The 18,640-nt window shown below is 43.5% G+C and overlaps 1 protein-coding gene across 1 annotated transcript; it reads left to right on the top strand.

Moving 5' to 3' along the window:
- The first annotated feature begins 14,629 nt into the window (after window positions 1–14,629).
- On the top strand, window positions 14,630–17,221 carry LOC127345332 (peptidyl-prolyl cis-trans isomerase FKBP15-1). The gene is made up of 6 exons (XM_051371794.1): window positions 14,630–14,746; window positions 14,861–14,910; window positions 15,750–15,812; window positions 16,260–16,350; window positions 16,644–16,748; window positions 16,950–17,221. The coding sequence occupies exons 1-6, from the start codon at window positions 14,677–14,679 to the stop codon at window positions 17,039–17,041; spliced, it is 471 nt and encodes a 156-aa protein (XP_051227754.1). The 5' UTR covers window positions 14,630–14,676; the 3' UTR covers window positions 17,042–17,221.
- The last annotated feature ends 1,419 nt before the right edge of the window (window positions 17,222–18,640 follow it).

The following is an 18,640-nucleotide window of genomic DNA, read 5'->3' as shown; positions in this document are numbered from 1 at the left end:
AGCTGATCTCGATGGCACGTTCAACATCGTCGACATCTTTGGCGGCAAGCAACGCGATGGATGGAGTTAAACAGATCAAAACTGGTCTCGTTGATTTTGTTCCTCACCCTCCCGCCCGTTTGGATGCATATGCCTATCTGGAAGAGCCAATGAAGATGAAGTTCGGGAGCTTCTACTTCTGCGTCGGGAGAGAAGGATCACATTGTTTAGCGGCACCGATCTGTTCGGGACCGTTAGTGGTTGGTTCTGATTTCTCGGGATCATCATTGTCAACAAAGTCAAGCGATGAGGAAATCTCGTCGACAAGCTGAATCAAGCCCGCTGATACGTCCAAAACGTATCTACTTTCCCGAACACTTTTGCTATTGTTTTGCCTCTAATTTGTGTATTTTGGATACAACTAACACGGACTAACACTGTTTTCAGCAGAACTGCTCTGGTGTCTCGTTTTTGTGCAGAAATCCAACTTTCGGGAAAAACCTCGGAATTTATGCAGAAGGCCCTATTTTCCCAGGAAACTAACGGAGCCAGAAGGGCAATTGAAGTGGAGGCCCGAGGGCCCCACACCATAGGGCGGCGCGGCCCAGGGGGGGCCCGCGCGGCCCTGTGGTGTGGCCCCCTCGGCCGGCCTCCGACGCCCTCCTTCGGACTACTTATTCACCTCGACCTAAAAACACCAGGGGAGAAGTCGAAGTCGCCAGAAACCCTCCAGAACGCCGCCACATCGCGAAACTCCGTCGCGGGAGCCAGAAGTCTCCGTTCTGGCACTCCGCCGGGACGGGGAATTGGAGGAGATCATCGCCACCATCACCGCCAACGCCTCTACATCAACCAGCCATGTTTCCCCCATCTATGTGTGAGTAATTCCCCCGCTGTAGGCCGAAGGGGATGGTAGGGATTGGATGAGATTGGTCATGTAATAGCATAAGATTGTTAGGGCATAGTGCCTAGTGTCCGTTATTGGTACTTTGATGATATTGTTGCAACTTGTTATGCTTAATTCTTGTCACTAGGGCCCGAGTGCCATGATCTCAGATCTGAACATGTTATTGCTTCATCAAGATATTCATTGTTTATGGTCTTACCTATAAGTTGTATACACATGTCGCTGTCCGGAACCAATGGCCCCGAAGTGACAAGAATTGGGACAACCGGAGGGGATGGTAGCGATGTGAGGATCACATGTGTTCACGGAGTGTTAATGCTTTGCTCCGGTACTCTATTAAAAGGAGTACCTTAATATCCAGTAGTTTCCCTTGAGGCCCGGCTGCCACCAGCTGGTAGGACAAAAGATGTTGTGCAAGTTTCTCATTGCGAGCACGCACGACTATATATGGAACACATGCCTCTTGATTGCTTTGTACTTGGACACCGTTTTATTATTATCTGCAAATGCCCTGCTATGATTGTTACATGAGTTTCTCTCATCCATGCAACGCCCGTCATCCGTCCCCGTGCCTACAGTATTTTAATCCTGCTGTTTACTAAAATCACTACTGCTGTCTCTGTTACTCTGCTGCTGTTATTTCACTACTCTTGCTATATAAAACTGTTACTATCGATAAACTCTTGCGAGCAAGTCTGTTTCCAGTGCAACTGAATAGACAACTCCGTTGTTAAGGCTTCCAAGTGTTCTTTGTCTCCCCTTGTGTCGAATCAATAAATTGGGTTTTACTTCCCTCGAAGACTGTTGCGATCCCCTATACTTGTGGGTCATCAAGACTATTTTCTGGCGCCGTTGCCGGGGAGCATAGCTTTATTTGGAAGTTCACTTGGATTAATATTGTTCGCTGCAAATTCTCCATCATGGGTAAACCTCGCGATACTAAGATCGCCATATTACCATCCACTACAAGAAAAGGTACAATTCTGAATACCTCTGCTGCTCTTGATTCACCATCTGTGATTGATAAACTTGTTTCACCGCCACATGCTTCGCATGCGGGTACATCTGCTGAATCTGAACACTCTCATAATATTGATAATGCTTCTGCTGTGCTTGATGATAGTGGTTCATTGGGATCCTTTCTAGATGCTACAATTGCTAGGTCTAGACAAATTGAAAATCTTGAAACTCCTAATGCTACTACACCTGTTAGTTCACCTGAACTTGATTATTTTAGTGATGATCCTGAGGAAGATTATGTGGAGCTTAATGATGATTTTATTGAAAAATGCAATGCTACTACTGATGCAAGAAAAATTAAAAAGTTGCTTGCAGAACATGCTGTTAGATATAAACTGTCTCCTGATCCTAAGTTTGCCACATCTCCTATAAACATTAGGGATAAAGATTATGATTTTTCTCTTGATCTATCTCATATAGCTATTGTTGAGAAAACACCCTTTTGTGGTACTGAAAAAGAAAGTGCCGTTGAACACATGACTGAGTTATCTACTCTTAGTAGCTTGTTTTCTGATGATGTTAAGATGCGTACTTACTTTGTTGCTAAAATATTTCCATTCTCATTAAAGGATGACGCTAAAACTTGGTATAATAATTTGCCACCAAATTCTATTAAAAGTCCGAAAGAATTGCTTGATGTTTTCTTCCAAATACTTTCCTGCTAGTGCTCAACATATTGCTTTGCAGAGAATTTATAATTTTAATCAGGAAGATGAAGAGAAATTGCCTGAGGCTTGGTCGAGATTCTGCTCTCTTATTAGAGCTCGACCTGAGCATGATTTGGAAAAGCATGATTTACTTGATATATTTTATAGTGGACTAACCATTGAGTCTAGGGCATACCTGGATAGTTGTGCTGGTTGTGTTTTCAGAAAAGAACTCCAGGGACGCTGAAGAATTATTGGCTAAAATAAGCCGGAATCATGATGATTGGATTACGCCTGAACCGACTCCAACTCCAATATTGAAGAAGAGGGGTTTAATTGAATTGAATGATGAAGATATGAGGGAAGCCAAGAAGTCTCTCAAGGAGAAAGGTATTAAATCTGAAGATGTGAAGAATCTACCTCCTATTGAAGATATATGTGAGATAATTCCCCCTGCATCCATGATTGAGGTAAACTCCCTTCAACGCTTTACTAGGGAGGATATTCCGTATTCAAAGCCTCCTGCACAATGCTTAGATGAGTTTGATAATTATATTGTTAAGCAAGAAAATTTTAATATGAGAGTAGAGAATCATTTAATGGAAAATTCTCAAGCTATTAGTGAATTGCATGATATTGTGGAGAGAACCTCCAATGATGTTAAGATGCTTGTTAAACATTTTCAAATGATTCAAACTCAAATTGATCAACTCACTAAAGTGCAAAATGACTTGTTAGGGAATAATTCTAAAGAGAAACATGCTTATGAAGTAACAACTAGAGGCGGTGTCTCTACCCAGGATCCTCTATATCCTGAAGGGCATCCCAAAAGAATTGAACAAGATTCTCAACGCATTGAACCTAGTGCTCATTCTAGGAAGAAAAAGAAGAAGAAACATAAAAATGTTGTAGAATCCTCTGAACCTGTTAATGATCCTAATAGTATTTCTATTTCTGATGCTGAAACTGAAAGTGGTAATGAACATGATAATGATAATGATAATGATAAGAATGATACTCCTGATAAAGAAGAGGTTGAAGAAGAACCTGAAAAGCATGCTAAAAATAAAAAGTACACTAAAGAAGATTTTATTGCTGAGAAACATGGTAATGAAAGAGAACCTTGGGTGCAAAAGCAAATGCCTTTTCCTGCTAAGAAATTAAAATCAAAGGAAGAAGAACACTATAATAAATTTTGCGATTGGATGAAACCTTTATTCTTGCAAATCCCTTTGACTGATGCTATTAAATTGCCTCCTTATTCAAAGTATATGAAAGATATTGTTACTAACAAAAGGAAAATCCCCAATGAGGAAATTTCCACTATGCTTGCTAATTACTCTTTCAATGGCAAAGTTCCGAAGAAGTTGGGCGACCCAGGTATACCTACTATTCCTTGTTCTATTAAGAATAATTATGTTAAAACTGCTCTATGTGATTTGGGAGCTGGTGTTAGTGTTATGCCTTTTTCTCTTTATAAGAGACTTTACTTAGATAAGTTGATACCTACTGATATATCTTTGCAAATGGCTGATAAATCTACTGCTATTCCTGTTGGTATATGTGAGAATGTTCCTGTTCAAGTTACTACTAACTGCTTAATATTAACTGATTTTGTTGTGTTGGAAATGCCTGAAGATGATAATATGTCTATTATTCTTGGGAGACCTTTTCTTAACACCGCAGGGGCTGTTATTGATTGTAATAAAGGAAAGGTTACTTTCAATGTTGATGATAGGGAGCATACCGTTTATTTCCCCAAGAAGATTGATAAAGTATGTGGAGTCAATACTATTTCTAATGTGAGAACTATCAAAGTGGGAACTATTGATTGTCCTATATATGAGCCTAAGGAAGAATATCAAACTCTCGTGATTGGATCCATATCAATACAATTCAAGGTAACATGATTGATTTGAGGTTTATTTCTTCTTATGCTATGTAAAATTTATTTGGTGGCAAGACTTGATCAACCTTGTTAACAAATACCTTTTATATGCATAGAGGAGGTAAACAACATATCTTTCTTCCTCCACTTGCTCTAGTTGCTGTAGCACTTTTAATTTGCAAAGTTCTTGAGTTATTCGAAGATTTCAAAAAAAATTCCTGGCCAGTAATAATAAACTAAATACCCAGAAATGTGCGTTTTTCAAAGTTTTCAAAAATTCACAAAAATTATACCGTTGGTCCTATTTTTCCATGAGGCACACAGGAGCACCGAGAGGATGACCTGTGGGGCACCGTAGAGGCGCTGCACCACAGGCCGGCGCGGCCAAGGAGGTGGCCGCGCCACCATGTGGTGTGGGCTCCCCTCTGCCCCACTTTGTCATCTCTTTCGCCCAGAACAGTCTCTCTCTCGAAAAAACTCGTACCAAGTTCCTCTCACTCGCGTTTTTGCTCCAGAGCTCCGGATTTTTCGATCTCTTTGCTCAGCCCAGATTTCTGTCTGAAATTTGGCACATTTGCTCTTCGAAAATGGAGTGGAATAGATATCACTTGAACCAGCAAGAATTGGAAGTCCAACAAGTTATGGTAGTCAATCGTGAAGAGGGAGTATACCCCTCTTACTGCCCGTGCGCTGATTTCATGAGAAGCGCGGGGATACTTGAAGATGTTCAAACTCTAATTTCTCGTGCAGGGCTGAGTGACTTTGTTGAAGGAGAGCCAAGACAATATGTAAAATTAACTATGGCTTTTGTGCAGGACTTCAAGTTTAATTGGTCGCGGTCTAACCCCACGGTCCAAGATAAAATTTACAATAAAAGCTGTCAACTTGCCATTTAGTGCTTTTTGTGCAGCAATTAGAATACCGCAATGGGGGTCGTGCGAGAAGATAAGGGGATCGCCGCAAGAACTCTCGGATCTTTACAAGATGATTTGCGATGGAAGGAGTTTCTCAGGTGAAAGTGGTAAAATCACGAGTATTCAGCTCCCGGCTATCCGCTACTTTGCCTATTTTATTACCAAATGCGTTCTTGCTAAAAAGATTGGTGGTAAGCTTTCTATCCCGGATTTGGCTTTTCTAGCTGCGGCACTGCAAAATAGTAGGTCTTATAATTTGGGGGCGTTAATAGCTTATAGACTTGCCACTAACCGTGAGAAAGGTGGAATTTGTGGAGGTCTCATCGCCTCCCGTTTACTAGCTTTTCATAATGTAGAACCTCATCATTTTGATATTCCGTTCCCCATAGAAAAACTTGACATAGCCTCTATGATTAAACATGAATTTGTTTCAGATTCCTCCAACTTGGGTAACCTGTATTATAGGATGATATTTTATAAGAAAGTTTGGAGAATAACTAAGAAAACTGAGAAATTAGTAAGATTGCCTGCGCCTGTTCTGTCTAACCTTGATTCCAGGGGAGATTGGTCGGTCACAGAAGGTGCACTGGATGCACACATAGAGAGAGGAGGTCAACATGCAAGAGATGACACGGAGGTCGAGGAGCACCTCGACTCATCGTCCGATGCAGCAAGTTCCTCGCATCAATATGGTGGATATGCGGAGCCTCCACGCTTTTCTTCTGCACAGGAACTTTACTATGACTACTCCATGGACTACCCACCGGCAAGGAACAACGACCCTCGTTGGGGTTGAACTCCACTTAGGCCAAAAGCCTAAGCTTGGGGGGAGGTATACCGGCATCACTCATTCTTTGCATATTATGGTTGCTGGATACTTGTACATACTTGTTTTGTTCGTTTGAGTGGTTTTCTAATGAGAGGAGGATGATATTTGGGGAAATGCTGCCTGAAAACAGAGTCTGGAACGTTACTGTAAAAATCGTCAAAAATAGCCAGAGCGTCATTTTAAGCTGCAAATTTTTGTGCAGGTTCCCCAGGTTGTTATCTAACTTTCATTAGTTGAACACTTTTCGATCTGAGCAACGTAAGATTTTTGTTAAAATCGATTTCTGTACTGCTGTCAGGTTTTGGCAGATTTCTGCCATTTCGCTTTTCTGTGTTTCTTTTAGTTTGCTATTTCTTGTTTTGCTTTGTTTTCCTTCCCAAAACACAAAAAGACCAAAAATATTTCTGTTGTTTCTCTTCACTATTTGTTTGCTTTGGTTTCTTGCATTTGTTTCACTTTATTTGCTATTGCTAGTTTGCTATAAGAAAACCCAAAAAGATTTTGCTTTGTTTGTTTGTTTCCTCTTGTTCTTATTTGCAATTCGAAAACGCCAAAAATATTTGCTGTTCTTCTCTGTTTTGTAAAGTTCTTTATGAGTTCAATGGTCTTCGGTGGCTGGAGCGTGGTTTTCATTTCATATTATCCAAGCTGCACAAGTGAAAAGGCAATAATGACGATCTACGACAACCTGATTGTGGTGAGAGGCTGGTATGAACTCTATTTGCTTTCATTTTTGTACATATACTCATCCATGTGAGCATGCTTAGTTGGTTCATGTGAGGTATATGTTATTTGAGAAAGTCTAGTAGTTCATGATCTCTCATGTTTAGCTCCGATTTATTAATATGAGTAGCATGTCATGTATGTTTGTTTGCATTGTTTTATTCATAAGTAAGTATGGCATTGTGGTATCCTCCTCTGAATAATTCATTTATATCGACTTGGCACATGCTCACGCATGCATATGACTGAACAAAAAGTCAATTAAGCCTCGATGATTTATATTGCTTCAGAGTTCTTGTATCACTTTTATGCCTCCTTTAATTTATTTTGCCGCAAGCATGATTATGACAGTTACTGCTCTCTTGATTTGTCGCTCCCTAGTCTTTTGCTAGCCTTCACTTGTACTGAGCGGGAACGCTGCTCGTGCTTCCAAACACATGAAAACCAAGTTATTCCAGAGTGTCCACCATAAATACCTATGCATGGCATTTCAAACCATTCCAAGTAAATTCTCGTGCGCTACCTTTAAAACCTTCAAAATGCTTCTCAATTTGTGTTTATGTTTCATAGCTCATGAGGAAGTATGTGGTGTTTAGCTTTCAACCTTGTCATTTATTTTTGACGGACTCTCATATGGACTAGTGGCACATCCGCTTATCCAATAATTTTGCAAAAAGAGCTGGCAATGGGATTCCCAGTCCCGAATTAATTAACTTAAATAGACACTCCTCCATGGTTTGTGATTGTTGGACGGCACCCGAAGGATTCGGTTAGCCATGGCTTGTGTAAGCAAAGGTTGGGGGGAGTGTCATCATCATAATAAAACCAAAATAAAAAAAGGCACTCCTTCATGGTATGAGATTGTTGGCAGGCACCCGAGGATTCGGTTAGCCATGGTTTGTGAAAGAAAGGTTGGAAGGAGTGCCAAATAAATATGCAATAATCCATGGGAGCCGCTCTTGAAAGTCCGGTTGGCAAGGTAGTTAGTGTACCCATTACCATTCGTTGACAACAACAAACACCTCTCAAAATAATTTTACTCCTGTCTTTATAAAAATGAAAAGCTCTAGCGCAAGTTAATCCCTGCTTCCCTCTGCGAAGGGTCAATCTTTTACTTTTATGTTGTGTCTCCATTATTTCTTTGAGCACTATCTTGAGAGCACAACTGTCATTCTTAGTACAATATGCTTGTCTCAAAATATGATTGATTGTGGTATAACTTTGATGCATTTATCTTTTGACAATCACTACTTCTAGTCTTTCTATGAACTCCAGAGGTGCCCGGGCATTTATGTTTTGCCAATCAAATACAGGCAAGCGAGATACCACTTTATCATACTCTCTTATGAACATTGCAATCTTGCTTATATACATGATTCATGATGCTTCTTATTAATTGTTGGTACCTCTCCATGATTGACATAGCTGTTAGATGATCTTATTTGCATGTATCTCATTATGAACTGCTTAAGTATTAGCTATTGCATGAGAATATATACATCATATGAGCAAATGTGTTCGTGAAAGTTCTTTTATCGCTCGCTTGTTAATCGAATTGCTTGAGGACAAGCAATAAGCTAAGCTTGGGGGGAGTTGATACGTCCAAAACGTATCTACTTTCCCGAACACTTTTGCTATTGTTTTGCCTCTAATTTGTGTATTTTGGATACAACTAACACGGACTAACGCTGTTTTCAGCAGAACTGCTCACAGTGTCTCGTTTTTGTGCAGAAATCCAACTTTCGGGAAAAACCTCGGAATTTATGCGAAGGCCCTATTTTCCCAGGAAACTAACGGAGCCAGAAGGGCAATTGAAGTGGAGGCCCGAGGGCCCCACACCATAGGCGGCGCGGCCCGGGGGGGCCCGCGCGGCCCTGTGGTGTGGCCCCTCGGCCGGCCTCCGACGCCCTCCTTCGGACTACTTATTCACCTCGACCTAAAAACACCGGGGAGAAGTCGAAGTCGCCGGGAAACCCTCCAGAACGCCGCCACATCGCGAAACTCCGTCGCGGGAGCCAGAAGTCTCCGTTCTGGCACTCCGCCGGGACGGGGAATTGGAGGAGATCATCGCCACCATCGCCGCCAACGCCTCTACATCAACCAGCCATGTTTCCCCCATCTATGTGTAAGTAATTCCCCCGCTGTAGGCCGAAGGGGATGGTAGGGATTGGATGAGATTGGTCATGTAATAGCATAAGATTGTTAGGGCATAGTGCCTAGTGTCCGTTATTGGTACTTTGATGATATTGTTGCAACTTGTTATGCTTAATGCTTGTCACTAGGGCCCGAGTGCCATGATCTCAGATCTGAACATGTTATTGCTTCATCAAGATATTCATTGTTTATGGTCTTACCTATAAGTTGTATACACATGTCGCTGTCCGGAACCAATGGCCCCGAAGTGACAAGAATTGGGACAACCGGAGGGGATGGTAGCGATGTGAGGATCACATGTGTTCACGGAGTGTTAATGCTTTGCTCCGGTACTCTATTAAAAGGAGTACCTTAATATCCAGTAGTTTCCCTTGAGGCCCGGCTGCCACCGGCTGGTAGGACAAAAGATGTTGTGCAAGTTTCTCATTGCGAGCACGCACGACTATATATGGAACACATGCCTATTGATTGCTTTGTACTTGGACACCGTTTTATTATTATCTGCAAATGCCCTGCTATGATTGTTACATGAGTTTCTCTCATCCATGCAACGCCCGTCATCCGTCCCCGTGCCTACAGTATTTTAATCCTGCTGTTTACTAAAATCACTACTGCTGTCTCTGTTACTCTGCTGTTATTTCACTACTGCATCGCTATAAAAGCTGTTACTGATAAACTCTTGCGAGCAAGTCTGTTTCCAGGTGCAACTGAATAGACAACTCCGTTGTTAAGGCTTCCAAGTGTTCTTTGTCTCCCCTTGTGTCGAATCAATAAATTGGGTTTTACTTCCCTCGAAGACTGTTGCGATCCCCTATACTTGTGGGTCATCACCCGCCACCGGCGGAGATCTCACCAATCTGTTCGGCGGGATGTCTTTCGGGTCATTCACGGATTCCGATTTGGATAGCGACTCGAAAAGCGTCGATAGCTTCAACTTCATCGACCGATCTACCTCTATCCGGGAGGTCTTCGCTGATCATTACGACGGTGTCACAGACCCCGAAGATCAACACACAACGCCATCATACCATCAAGTTTGCGTGATTGGTGAGCCAAGTCGTCAAGAGGATGAAACATCAGAGACTTTCGACGATTTTGGAAATCCATACGTCGATCCGGCGATCTCACGCGAGGTCTGGGCAGCAAGTATGTCGGACCTACACCTCGCCAGAGGTTGCAACTTTTGCAAGCAGCTTGGGACAGAGCATCAAGAGCCATGAATGGTACAGATCCGATGAACACCACGGCTACGATGGAGGAGTTGCAAGCATACCAATATAGACTCGCGCGTGCTGGCCGAGAGCTGGAAAAGGAGAGGGTGATACTATGGCAGAGAAAAGTTGCAGCTTCCGCGTCAAGTAGGCGAAGAGCTGAGCAGAGTCGACAATCAGGAACTTCGGGAGATAACCATAGAGCAGCTCGTGATAGAGGAAGATCTCGACTGCAGCATATACCTGAGGGCGAGAGGGAGCTTCTGATCCAAAATCTCGACATGTATTTTATGTCGATAGATACAAGAGGAAACATCATCTCCAAAACACCGAAAGCTGGATACATGGTGACTTAGGCTTACATATTGGCATCCATGCCACCTTCTGGAGACCCAAGAGAAGCATTGTACAACATGGCTATGGCAGGAATTGGAGCCATGGGAACAGAGATTGCAAGCATAAGTGCACCACCAGAGGGTGCCCCGAGGCGAAATAGTCCTCGACCCACGGTAGTAACCCAAGAGCCTCCAAGGACAGGTGATGCAAGAGACACAACAACGCAAGCGCGAGTCGATAGAGCACGACAAGAAAGGAGAGAACGTCCGCACTCACCAGAAGTAGATGAGGAGGATATGTGTGGACTCCCTTCCTTTACTCGACGAGTTCGTAAAATTCGGGTTCCGTCTAGGTTTAAGCTACCCGACAATTACAAAAAATTCGATGGTTTGCAAGATCCTGAGAATTAGTTAGTCGACTATCTGGAGACAGTGAAGTTGACAGGTGGAACTAAATCAACTGCCATGCAGAGCATCCAGGTCCACCTAAGCGGAGCCGCACGATCATGGATAAAAAAGCTACCAGCAGGATCCATCGACAACCGGGAAACTTTTGAGGACATGTTTGTGAAAAAAATTCTATCAACGTGCAAGAAACCCGCATCAATAGAGCAGCTGAGGGCCTGCGGGCAGAAGTTTGATGAGCCAATGAGGACGTACATCCATAGATGGAACATTATCAAAAATTCGGCGGAAAACATATACGACGAAAGAGCAATAGATGTGTTTGTTGCAGGGATCAAAAGAAAGGACCTAATCGAGGATTTGGGTAGGACTAACCCAGAAACAATAGCAGCGCTAATGGAAATAGAGAATCGTTGGGCAGATGGAGAAGATGTTGTTCAAAACAAATGGCACAGGTCACCCGACGACGACCGCAACAGAAACAATCAAAATAGGCGACGTTTTTCTCGACAGTTCTCAGACTACGATGGCCCTGGCCAAGTAGCGGTTGGTTTCCGAGGAAATAGCGGAGGAAATAATCGAGAGGACTATCAGAAAAGCAACGAGCAGCACCGTGACTACAGGGATGCTCCCCGACAAAACAGGCAAAATAGTGGACCAAGGTTCCAAAAGCCGTATGTATCACCCGAGGATCTCCTGAACGGACCGTGTCAAATGCACTTCTTTCTCGATAATAATGGGAAAAGACAGTTGGGTCATCTCCAGAAGGACTGCCGAACTTTCCTGGCATTGCATAGATACGCAGGCACGCCAATGCGCAGGCAGCAAGCAGGAATCCTCAGGGGCCAAGGAGTGAGATTCACCTTCCACCTCCACCCGCAATTACCGATGAAAATCGACACCAGCTGCAATTGGTGGTAGCCCCAACTAATGGTCCTTATATTGATACAACCAGAGCAGTGTCGATGATCCAAAAGGGCAGACCTTCGAATAGGACACAAAAGGTGATTTCGCGACAAGTCTACATGGCAGAGAAGATGCCTCCACCAACGATTGAATACCTGAATTGGTCGGCACAGGACATCGGTTTCACCATAGCGGACCACCCGCAGCAAGTTCCACGACCAGGGCAGTCAGCTTTGATCCTGCCAGCGGTGATTGCAGGATTCGACATTTCACGTGTGTTCATAGATGGAGGAAGCAGCTTAAACCATATGTATGGAGATACATTGATGAAGATGAACATATCCTTGGCGAATTTAACACCAACTGACACGCGGTTCCACGACATCACGCCCGAAAAGCCAAGTTATCCATTGGGATAGATCAATCTCGATGTTCAGTTTGGAACCCGAGAGAATTACAGAAGGGAGAAGCTGGAGTTCGAAGTCGTGGATTTTCCGTCGCAGTATCACGCTCTATTAGGACGACCCGCTTATGCCAGATTTATGGCGGTACCAAATTACACGTACTTGTTGTGGAGGCTCCCTGGACCCAAGGGCCCAATCACAGTAAAGGTTTTTTTTTGCTCTAGTAGATAAATGCGACAAGGATTTCCATCGGTTGTCAGAAACTTTCGGGATGCAGGTAGAATACATGGCGTCAAGGTTAACAACTAATTATGATGTGTTGCCTGACGGAGGGAGGCCGTTGAAGGAGCAAACCTTCGACACCTCCAAGAATTCAAAAGAAGTATAGATTCACCCAACGGATCCTAAGAAGACGACACTATCACAACAAACATGGATAGCGCATAGGAAAGCGCGCTCGTCGAGTTCCTCCGTGAGCGCTGAGAAATCTTCGCATGGTGTCCAGCTGACATGCCAGGAGTACCCAGGGAACTTGCCGAGCACCTTCTTAATCTGGATCCAAGGGCTAGGCCAATTCGACAACCTTTACAGCGTTTTTCGGAACCAAACCGCAGAGCTATGCTCTCAGAAATTAATCGACTTCGAGAAGCAAACTTCATCAGGGAGCTGCACACAGAGGCCACCTGGGTCGCTAACCCTGTTCTGGTCCCGAAGAAAACACTGACGTCCTTCTCATGTGCGTCGACTTCACGTGTCTCAAGAAAAATTGTCCAAAGGATCACCTTCCCCTCCCGAGGATTGATCAAATTATCGACTCCACGGCGGGATGCGAACGTCTTTCCTTCCTGGACGCGTATTCTGGTTACAACCAAATCCACCTAAAAGAAGAAGATGAAGTCAAAACAGCTTTTATAAACCCTTATGGTGTGTTCTGCTACAGAACGATGTCCTTCGGGTTGAAAAACACGGGGGCTACTTATCAAAGGATGATGCAAAAGTTTCTCGCCACGCAAATTGGCAAAAACATTCAAGTATACATCGATGATGTCGTCATTACATTAAAGCAAGTTTCGCCTCTAGCTAAACCCGACAAAGTGTTCCTTCGGCGTTCCTGCGGGAGAGCTCCTTGGATACTTGGTGTCAGCCAGGGGAATTGAGGCAAACCTCGAAAAAATATAAGCCATCGTGACATTGAGGAAGCCGACGAAACTTAAGGAAATACAGCATCTGACATGACGTGTCGCAGCTTTAAGTAGATTTGTCGCCAGGCTAGGAGAAAAAGCGTACCCTTTTACGCGCTCATCAAACAAGGAGAAAAGTTCGAGTGGAACGAAGAAGCAGACAGGGCTTTCAAGCACCTCAACCGCGCAATCTCGACACCCCCAATACTGGTGGCTCCAAAGGAAAGAGAACCTCTCCAGCACCTCAAGCGTTTAAAAAAACAAAAAAAGATTCTGCGGCCTGGACCGAACTCACGCTAAGGACTAAAATAGCTTAGACTTGAGGGGAAATGTTGAATATAAATACACTGCCTAGTCTTTTCCCATTAATTCAGACTTTTGGTTCAATTGACTAGTGTAACAATCTCTCATGCAGTTTGTCTCCAAACGCTTTAGTGTTTAGAGAAATATAAACGTAGGCCGAAATACCTTCATTTGACCAAGATTACCTTGTAGATAGCTCTAGAATCTGGCCTCCTTCCATGCAACTCCCATCTACTAATCCACCTTATTTGATTTTCTCATTGGACCCCTCCCTGCACACATGCATGCCTGGCTGCCTGGCTGCTCGCGTCACTAGTGTTTTCTTTTTGCCATGAGTGCTAGGTCGGTTCAGTTGGGCGCCACGTCTTGCACAATCAGCTAGCTAACTGGCGACCCTGTGGACTGGATGGTTCCTTATCTTCAAGATGACGATACACAGAACAGATGGATTAATCGATCTCAAAGTAGTCAAATGGCGCGAGCAGTTTACCTGCCGTTGACGGTTGACCGAACGGCCTGCTAATCTTATCCATCCAATAATGTACTGTTGTATCTATGGGCTATGGCGCTCTCTAAAGTATGCTGATTTAAACGCCACTACGATTTAAATAACGCCGCTCATGCATAAATTGTTGCAGATTCAATCATGGGCGATCTAAGCAGTGACCAAGTGCAGTGACGACGCGCAAGAATGCATGGCCCAACATACACTACTCTACATTGTTTTTCCACATGTCGCAAAATATGGGCCCGGCCCAGTATATCGCAGCGGGCCTGAGTCCTGAGGATCGTCTCTATTTTGTGTACGGTAGACAGCACGTCCGGTTATACGATCCGGATCAAGCCCACCTTGACCAATAGCCAGTAGCCATGGGGATGAAGCAGCGGCACCTCTGCCTCGCCGTCGCAGCCGTCGCCGTCGCGGCCATCCTGCTGACCGGTAACCACGGATCCTAACCCGCGCCCGTCCTCTCGACCTGTGTGTCCTGTAAAGATCCGTTCTTTCTTTTTTCCGATTCGTTTTGCTCATTTGGTTTGCTCGATCTGTTCCCAGCTTCGGCCAAGAAGTCCGCCGACGTGACGCAGCTTCAGATCGGCGTCAAGGTCCGTGCTCTGTAGGACTATTACCGACCGCAGCCCGTGCTCTCTGGTGCTCCGGTTTACTTTGTGTTCCTTTTCTGGATTCCTGCGGATCTGAGATTCTCTAGGTCCATGGTTTGGCCGAAAACTGTAGTCTCTCCAAACGAATGTGTAGTAGGGGTACGACCGTACGAGGTGCGGGCGTGGGTGATTTGGTAGCAAAGAGTGCCGTGTTCGGGAAGAGGTTGGGTTGAGTGATGCCAGGGTCGGGAAGTATGCAGATCCGCGAGTGCAAAATAGGCTTTTGTTTCCTTCACATGTAGGGCGAGAGATTTTATGGATTTTATTTCATTTCACTTATACTTTCATAATGTTATTTACCCAGATGAAAATTGGAAATGTCATTGTATTGTTCGTTTCTAATTATAAGTCTCACTTGTGTACTCTTAGGGAATATTGTTTAGCCAGCCAGCTTGTGCTTTTCACACTTTAAACTCCCAAGCCTAAGAAACATACATGATTTAGGAAATGGAATTTCCAGTATTGAATCACAAATCGGCATAAGCCCTACATTTTGCAATAGATGGCGTAATACTTTTTAATAGCATTTTCACATGCGTACAAGATTTAGATGTACTTAGCTGGTTTTTAGCTGTTTTGGAGAACCGTTGATGGACACCCTTAGTGTAGAGGGTAGAAACTCTGTGTCTAGCTTTTGGCCAGCTGTGGTTCCTCGACATTTGATTTATAAACACCTCTAAGACAATCATATGCAGGTTATGTTGTCAATATTATTACATTCCAAATGATAGTTTCTCTGCAACTTTACATGACATGTTTTCTTTGGCTCATCCTCCTTTCAGTACAGGCCACAGTCATGTACCGTACAATCTCACAAAGGCGACAAAATTAAAGTGCACTATCGTGTAAGTGTTTCACCAATCCTTGTATTTACAATAAGAATCCTATTCAGTTTTTGAAGTACTTAAAACTGTGTGCGAAAGAAAGAGCGACTGTAGCTAGGTACGCAAAGCTTACAGTTCCAAGTCCTAGAAGCAATTGTCATTGAGTTTTCTTTACTGTTTCCTTCACTTTTTTATAATGATGTTGTGAAGGACATTGTCCTTATGTACCAAGCATACTCGCATTCTCTGCAACAGCTTTATGATGAATTTGTTGTGATAGCTATTTAACACGACGTCTCTTAACATGATTCAGTTGAGATGCCATCCATAGAAAGTGAAAAACAGCTGGACAGAATGACCCTAGTAATTTATGACCATTATTGCTTTATTTACCTGATTTGATACTTTTCCTGTATCTGGTTGTTTCCATAATTTTGTCATTCATTTGAAAGATTGATTATGCTACAGGGTTCACTCACCGATGGATCGGTATTTGATTCTAGCTATGACAGAGGTGACCCCTTTGAATTTACTCTTGGGAGTGGCCAGGTGATAAAAGGTTGTTCTCTCTTTTCTTGGAACAGCATATGGCTATTGTTTCATTTCTGGTCCATACCTTACTGGCTTGAACGAATAACAATGATATGTTATAAAAAGCGTGGAGATATGTCTTACATTGTTCTCTTTCCTGGAACAGCATATGGTTATTGTTTCATCTCTGGTCCATACCGTACTAGCTTGAACGAATAACACTGATATGTTATAAATAAAACGTGGAGATATATGCCTTGTATTGTTCTTATCAGAAACCTCTGCAAAGGCACCAACCTATGCTATTGTTTCCATCTGTAGGTTGGGACCAAGGGTTACTAGGTATGTGTGTCGGCGAAAAGAGGAAGCTAAGAATACCTTCAAAGATGGGTTATGGGGAGCGAGGCTCCCCACCAAAGATTCCAGGTATGGTTTGTTATTTGTATCTTTGCTTGACATGGTCCTCGCGATGAAATCATATCTGCGTACTGTGTAGATTGTCAACTTTGATCTTTCCAATTTAGCCTGTTCCTTATCTGAATCTTTCGATAGCATGTGGCGTGGCATGTCGACATGTACTCTCCGATTGACCTGCAACATGACTAGCATTTTTTTTCTATGCGATAGGTGGAGCAACTCTGGTTTTTGACACGGAGCTTATCGCTGTCAATGGAAAGACATCTGGTGCTGATACCTCCGAAAGCAACAGCGAGCTTTGATACATGGAAGGAAATTGGCCTCCGTTCTGTGAGCCCGTCAGCTAAAAATGCTGCTGTTTCCAAATTCCAATCATTTTCACAATGTTTGAAGTATTGCAGTAACTAGACCATACCTAGTGAGCCTCTTGACTGTCTTACTGTTCATGTACACTTTTTTTATGAAATAAAACCTCTTGCCAAGCTGGATTTTTTCCTTTGCTTCGAAGAGGTCCACTGATGTTATTAATAGACATCAATAATAGTACAAAGAATCATAAAACAAACAAAAAATACAAATAAGTTTTTGGACCACCTAGGGATGAATCGAAGCTATAGGCCCTATGTTGTCCTTTGCCCTTATAATAACCTAAGGTTGTAGTACTAGTCGAACATAAATCTGTCGAGCTAAGGTCCTTTTTGGGCTGGGCTGAAAGGCCTGTAGCTAAATACTCAGGCCTAAGCCTAGCTTGATGTTTGGCCCAATCAGGCCTGGCCCAAGTATACAAAAGCCTGTTGGACCTCAGGCTAGGCCTCCTCGCTAAATCACCGAAATCTGAAGCTTAGGCCCTGCTAGGCATAGGCCTTTGCCGCAGATTTATGCTTGACCTAGCATACTAATGTTTCGCTAAAACCCAATATTTTTGTGGCATGTGTAAAAATGTTAAAAACAAAATTCTTGAGAAAAGCCTAATTTTAGCGCTACGCACACAAAATGTTGGTTTTTGCCGAATCAACTTTGTTAGCATGTACAATGTGGAGATATGCATGCATTTTTTTCTTCAAAAAAAGTGTTTGAAAAACATTTTTAGAGAGAAAGCTCAAGGTGAGCCCAACTTTAAATTAATAAAATCACCACCACAACAAGTTTGATACAACACAACACACAACGGGGAAGTAGAAGTTATAGAGGCTGACCAATACATGTGATACATGAACTCTGATCCGGAGGCCGTGCCTCCTACTGCTGCTGCACGGCGCGAAGCCAGGCATGGAGGGCCTTTATTCGATCAATCGCAAGTGCTAACCCTCTCTTGTCCTTCATCTTCACCACCAGCATCCGTTGTTGCAAGAGAAGGATCATATCAAAGAGCAAACTAGCCGGATGCTTAGGAACGATCCATATATTCAATAGCATGTTTGTTTCTCGCTATCCACAGTCCCCAACAAAGTGCAGTGAAAGCTATTGAAATTATGCGCCTACGTTGGCCCGGTTTGGAAAACATTTAAAATGATTGGAAAATACATTTTAAATACTCGGCGTCATGATCTATCCAGAATCGTGTTCTCCAGTATCAGCCCAAGCCGAGGTGGCACACACCACAGTGCGCGGCAGAGGCAGCGGGTATCTGAACAAATGCGGTTTGTCATGGGCGCACAGGAATAAATTAACGCGGCACGACGACGGTGCTCTGAACCGGTGCGATTTTTCATGTGCCGTCGACGCACTATGCTCTGAACTACAGGCTGCAGCAGACCGGCGGTTCAGCTCACGAACTACAGCTCCTTGAAGCAGTGAAACCAGGAACAAGTGCATAGCACGGAGCACAAGTCGACGCTGTAGCTTTGTCGCCAGCTTTTTCCGTGATCCACGGTGCCACGCTGTTTGCTCCGGAGAAGCTG

Source organism: Lolium perenne, chromosome 3, assembly GCF_019359855.2.
Source record: "Lolium perenne isolate Kyuss_39 chromosome 3, Kyuss_2.0, whole genome shotgun sequence".
Classification (NCBI taxonomy): domain Eukaryota; kingdom Viridiplantae; phylum Streptophyta; class Magnoliopsida; order Poales; family Poaceae; genus Lolium; species Lolium perenne.
The sequence above is the reverse complement of the archived record's forward strand: the minus strand, read 5'-3'. Positions and strand labels throughout refer to the sequence as shown.

Excerpts from the sequence above, each read along its gene's own strand:
- LOC127345332 (XM_051371794.1), top strand. The coding sequence starts at position 14,677 with ATGGGGATGAAGCAGCGGCACCTCTGCCTCGCCGTCGCAGCCGTCGCC. Across the intron at positions 15,813-16,259 it reads AAATTAAAGTGCACTATCGT|GGTTCACTCACCGATGGATC; the intron begins GTAAGTGTTTCA and ends ATTATGCTACAG. Across the intron at positions 16,749-16,949 it reads CTCCCCACCAAAGATTCCAG|GTGGAGCAACTCTGGTTTTT; the intron begins GTATGGTTTGTT and ends TCTATGCGATAG.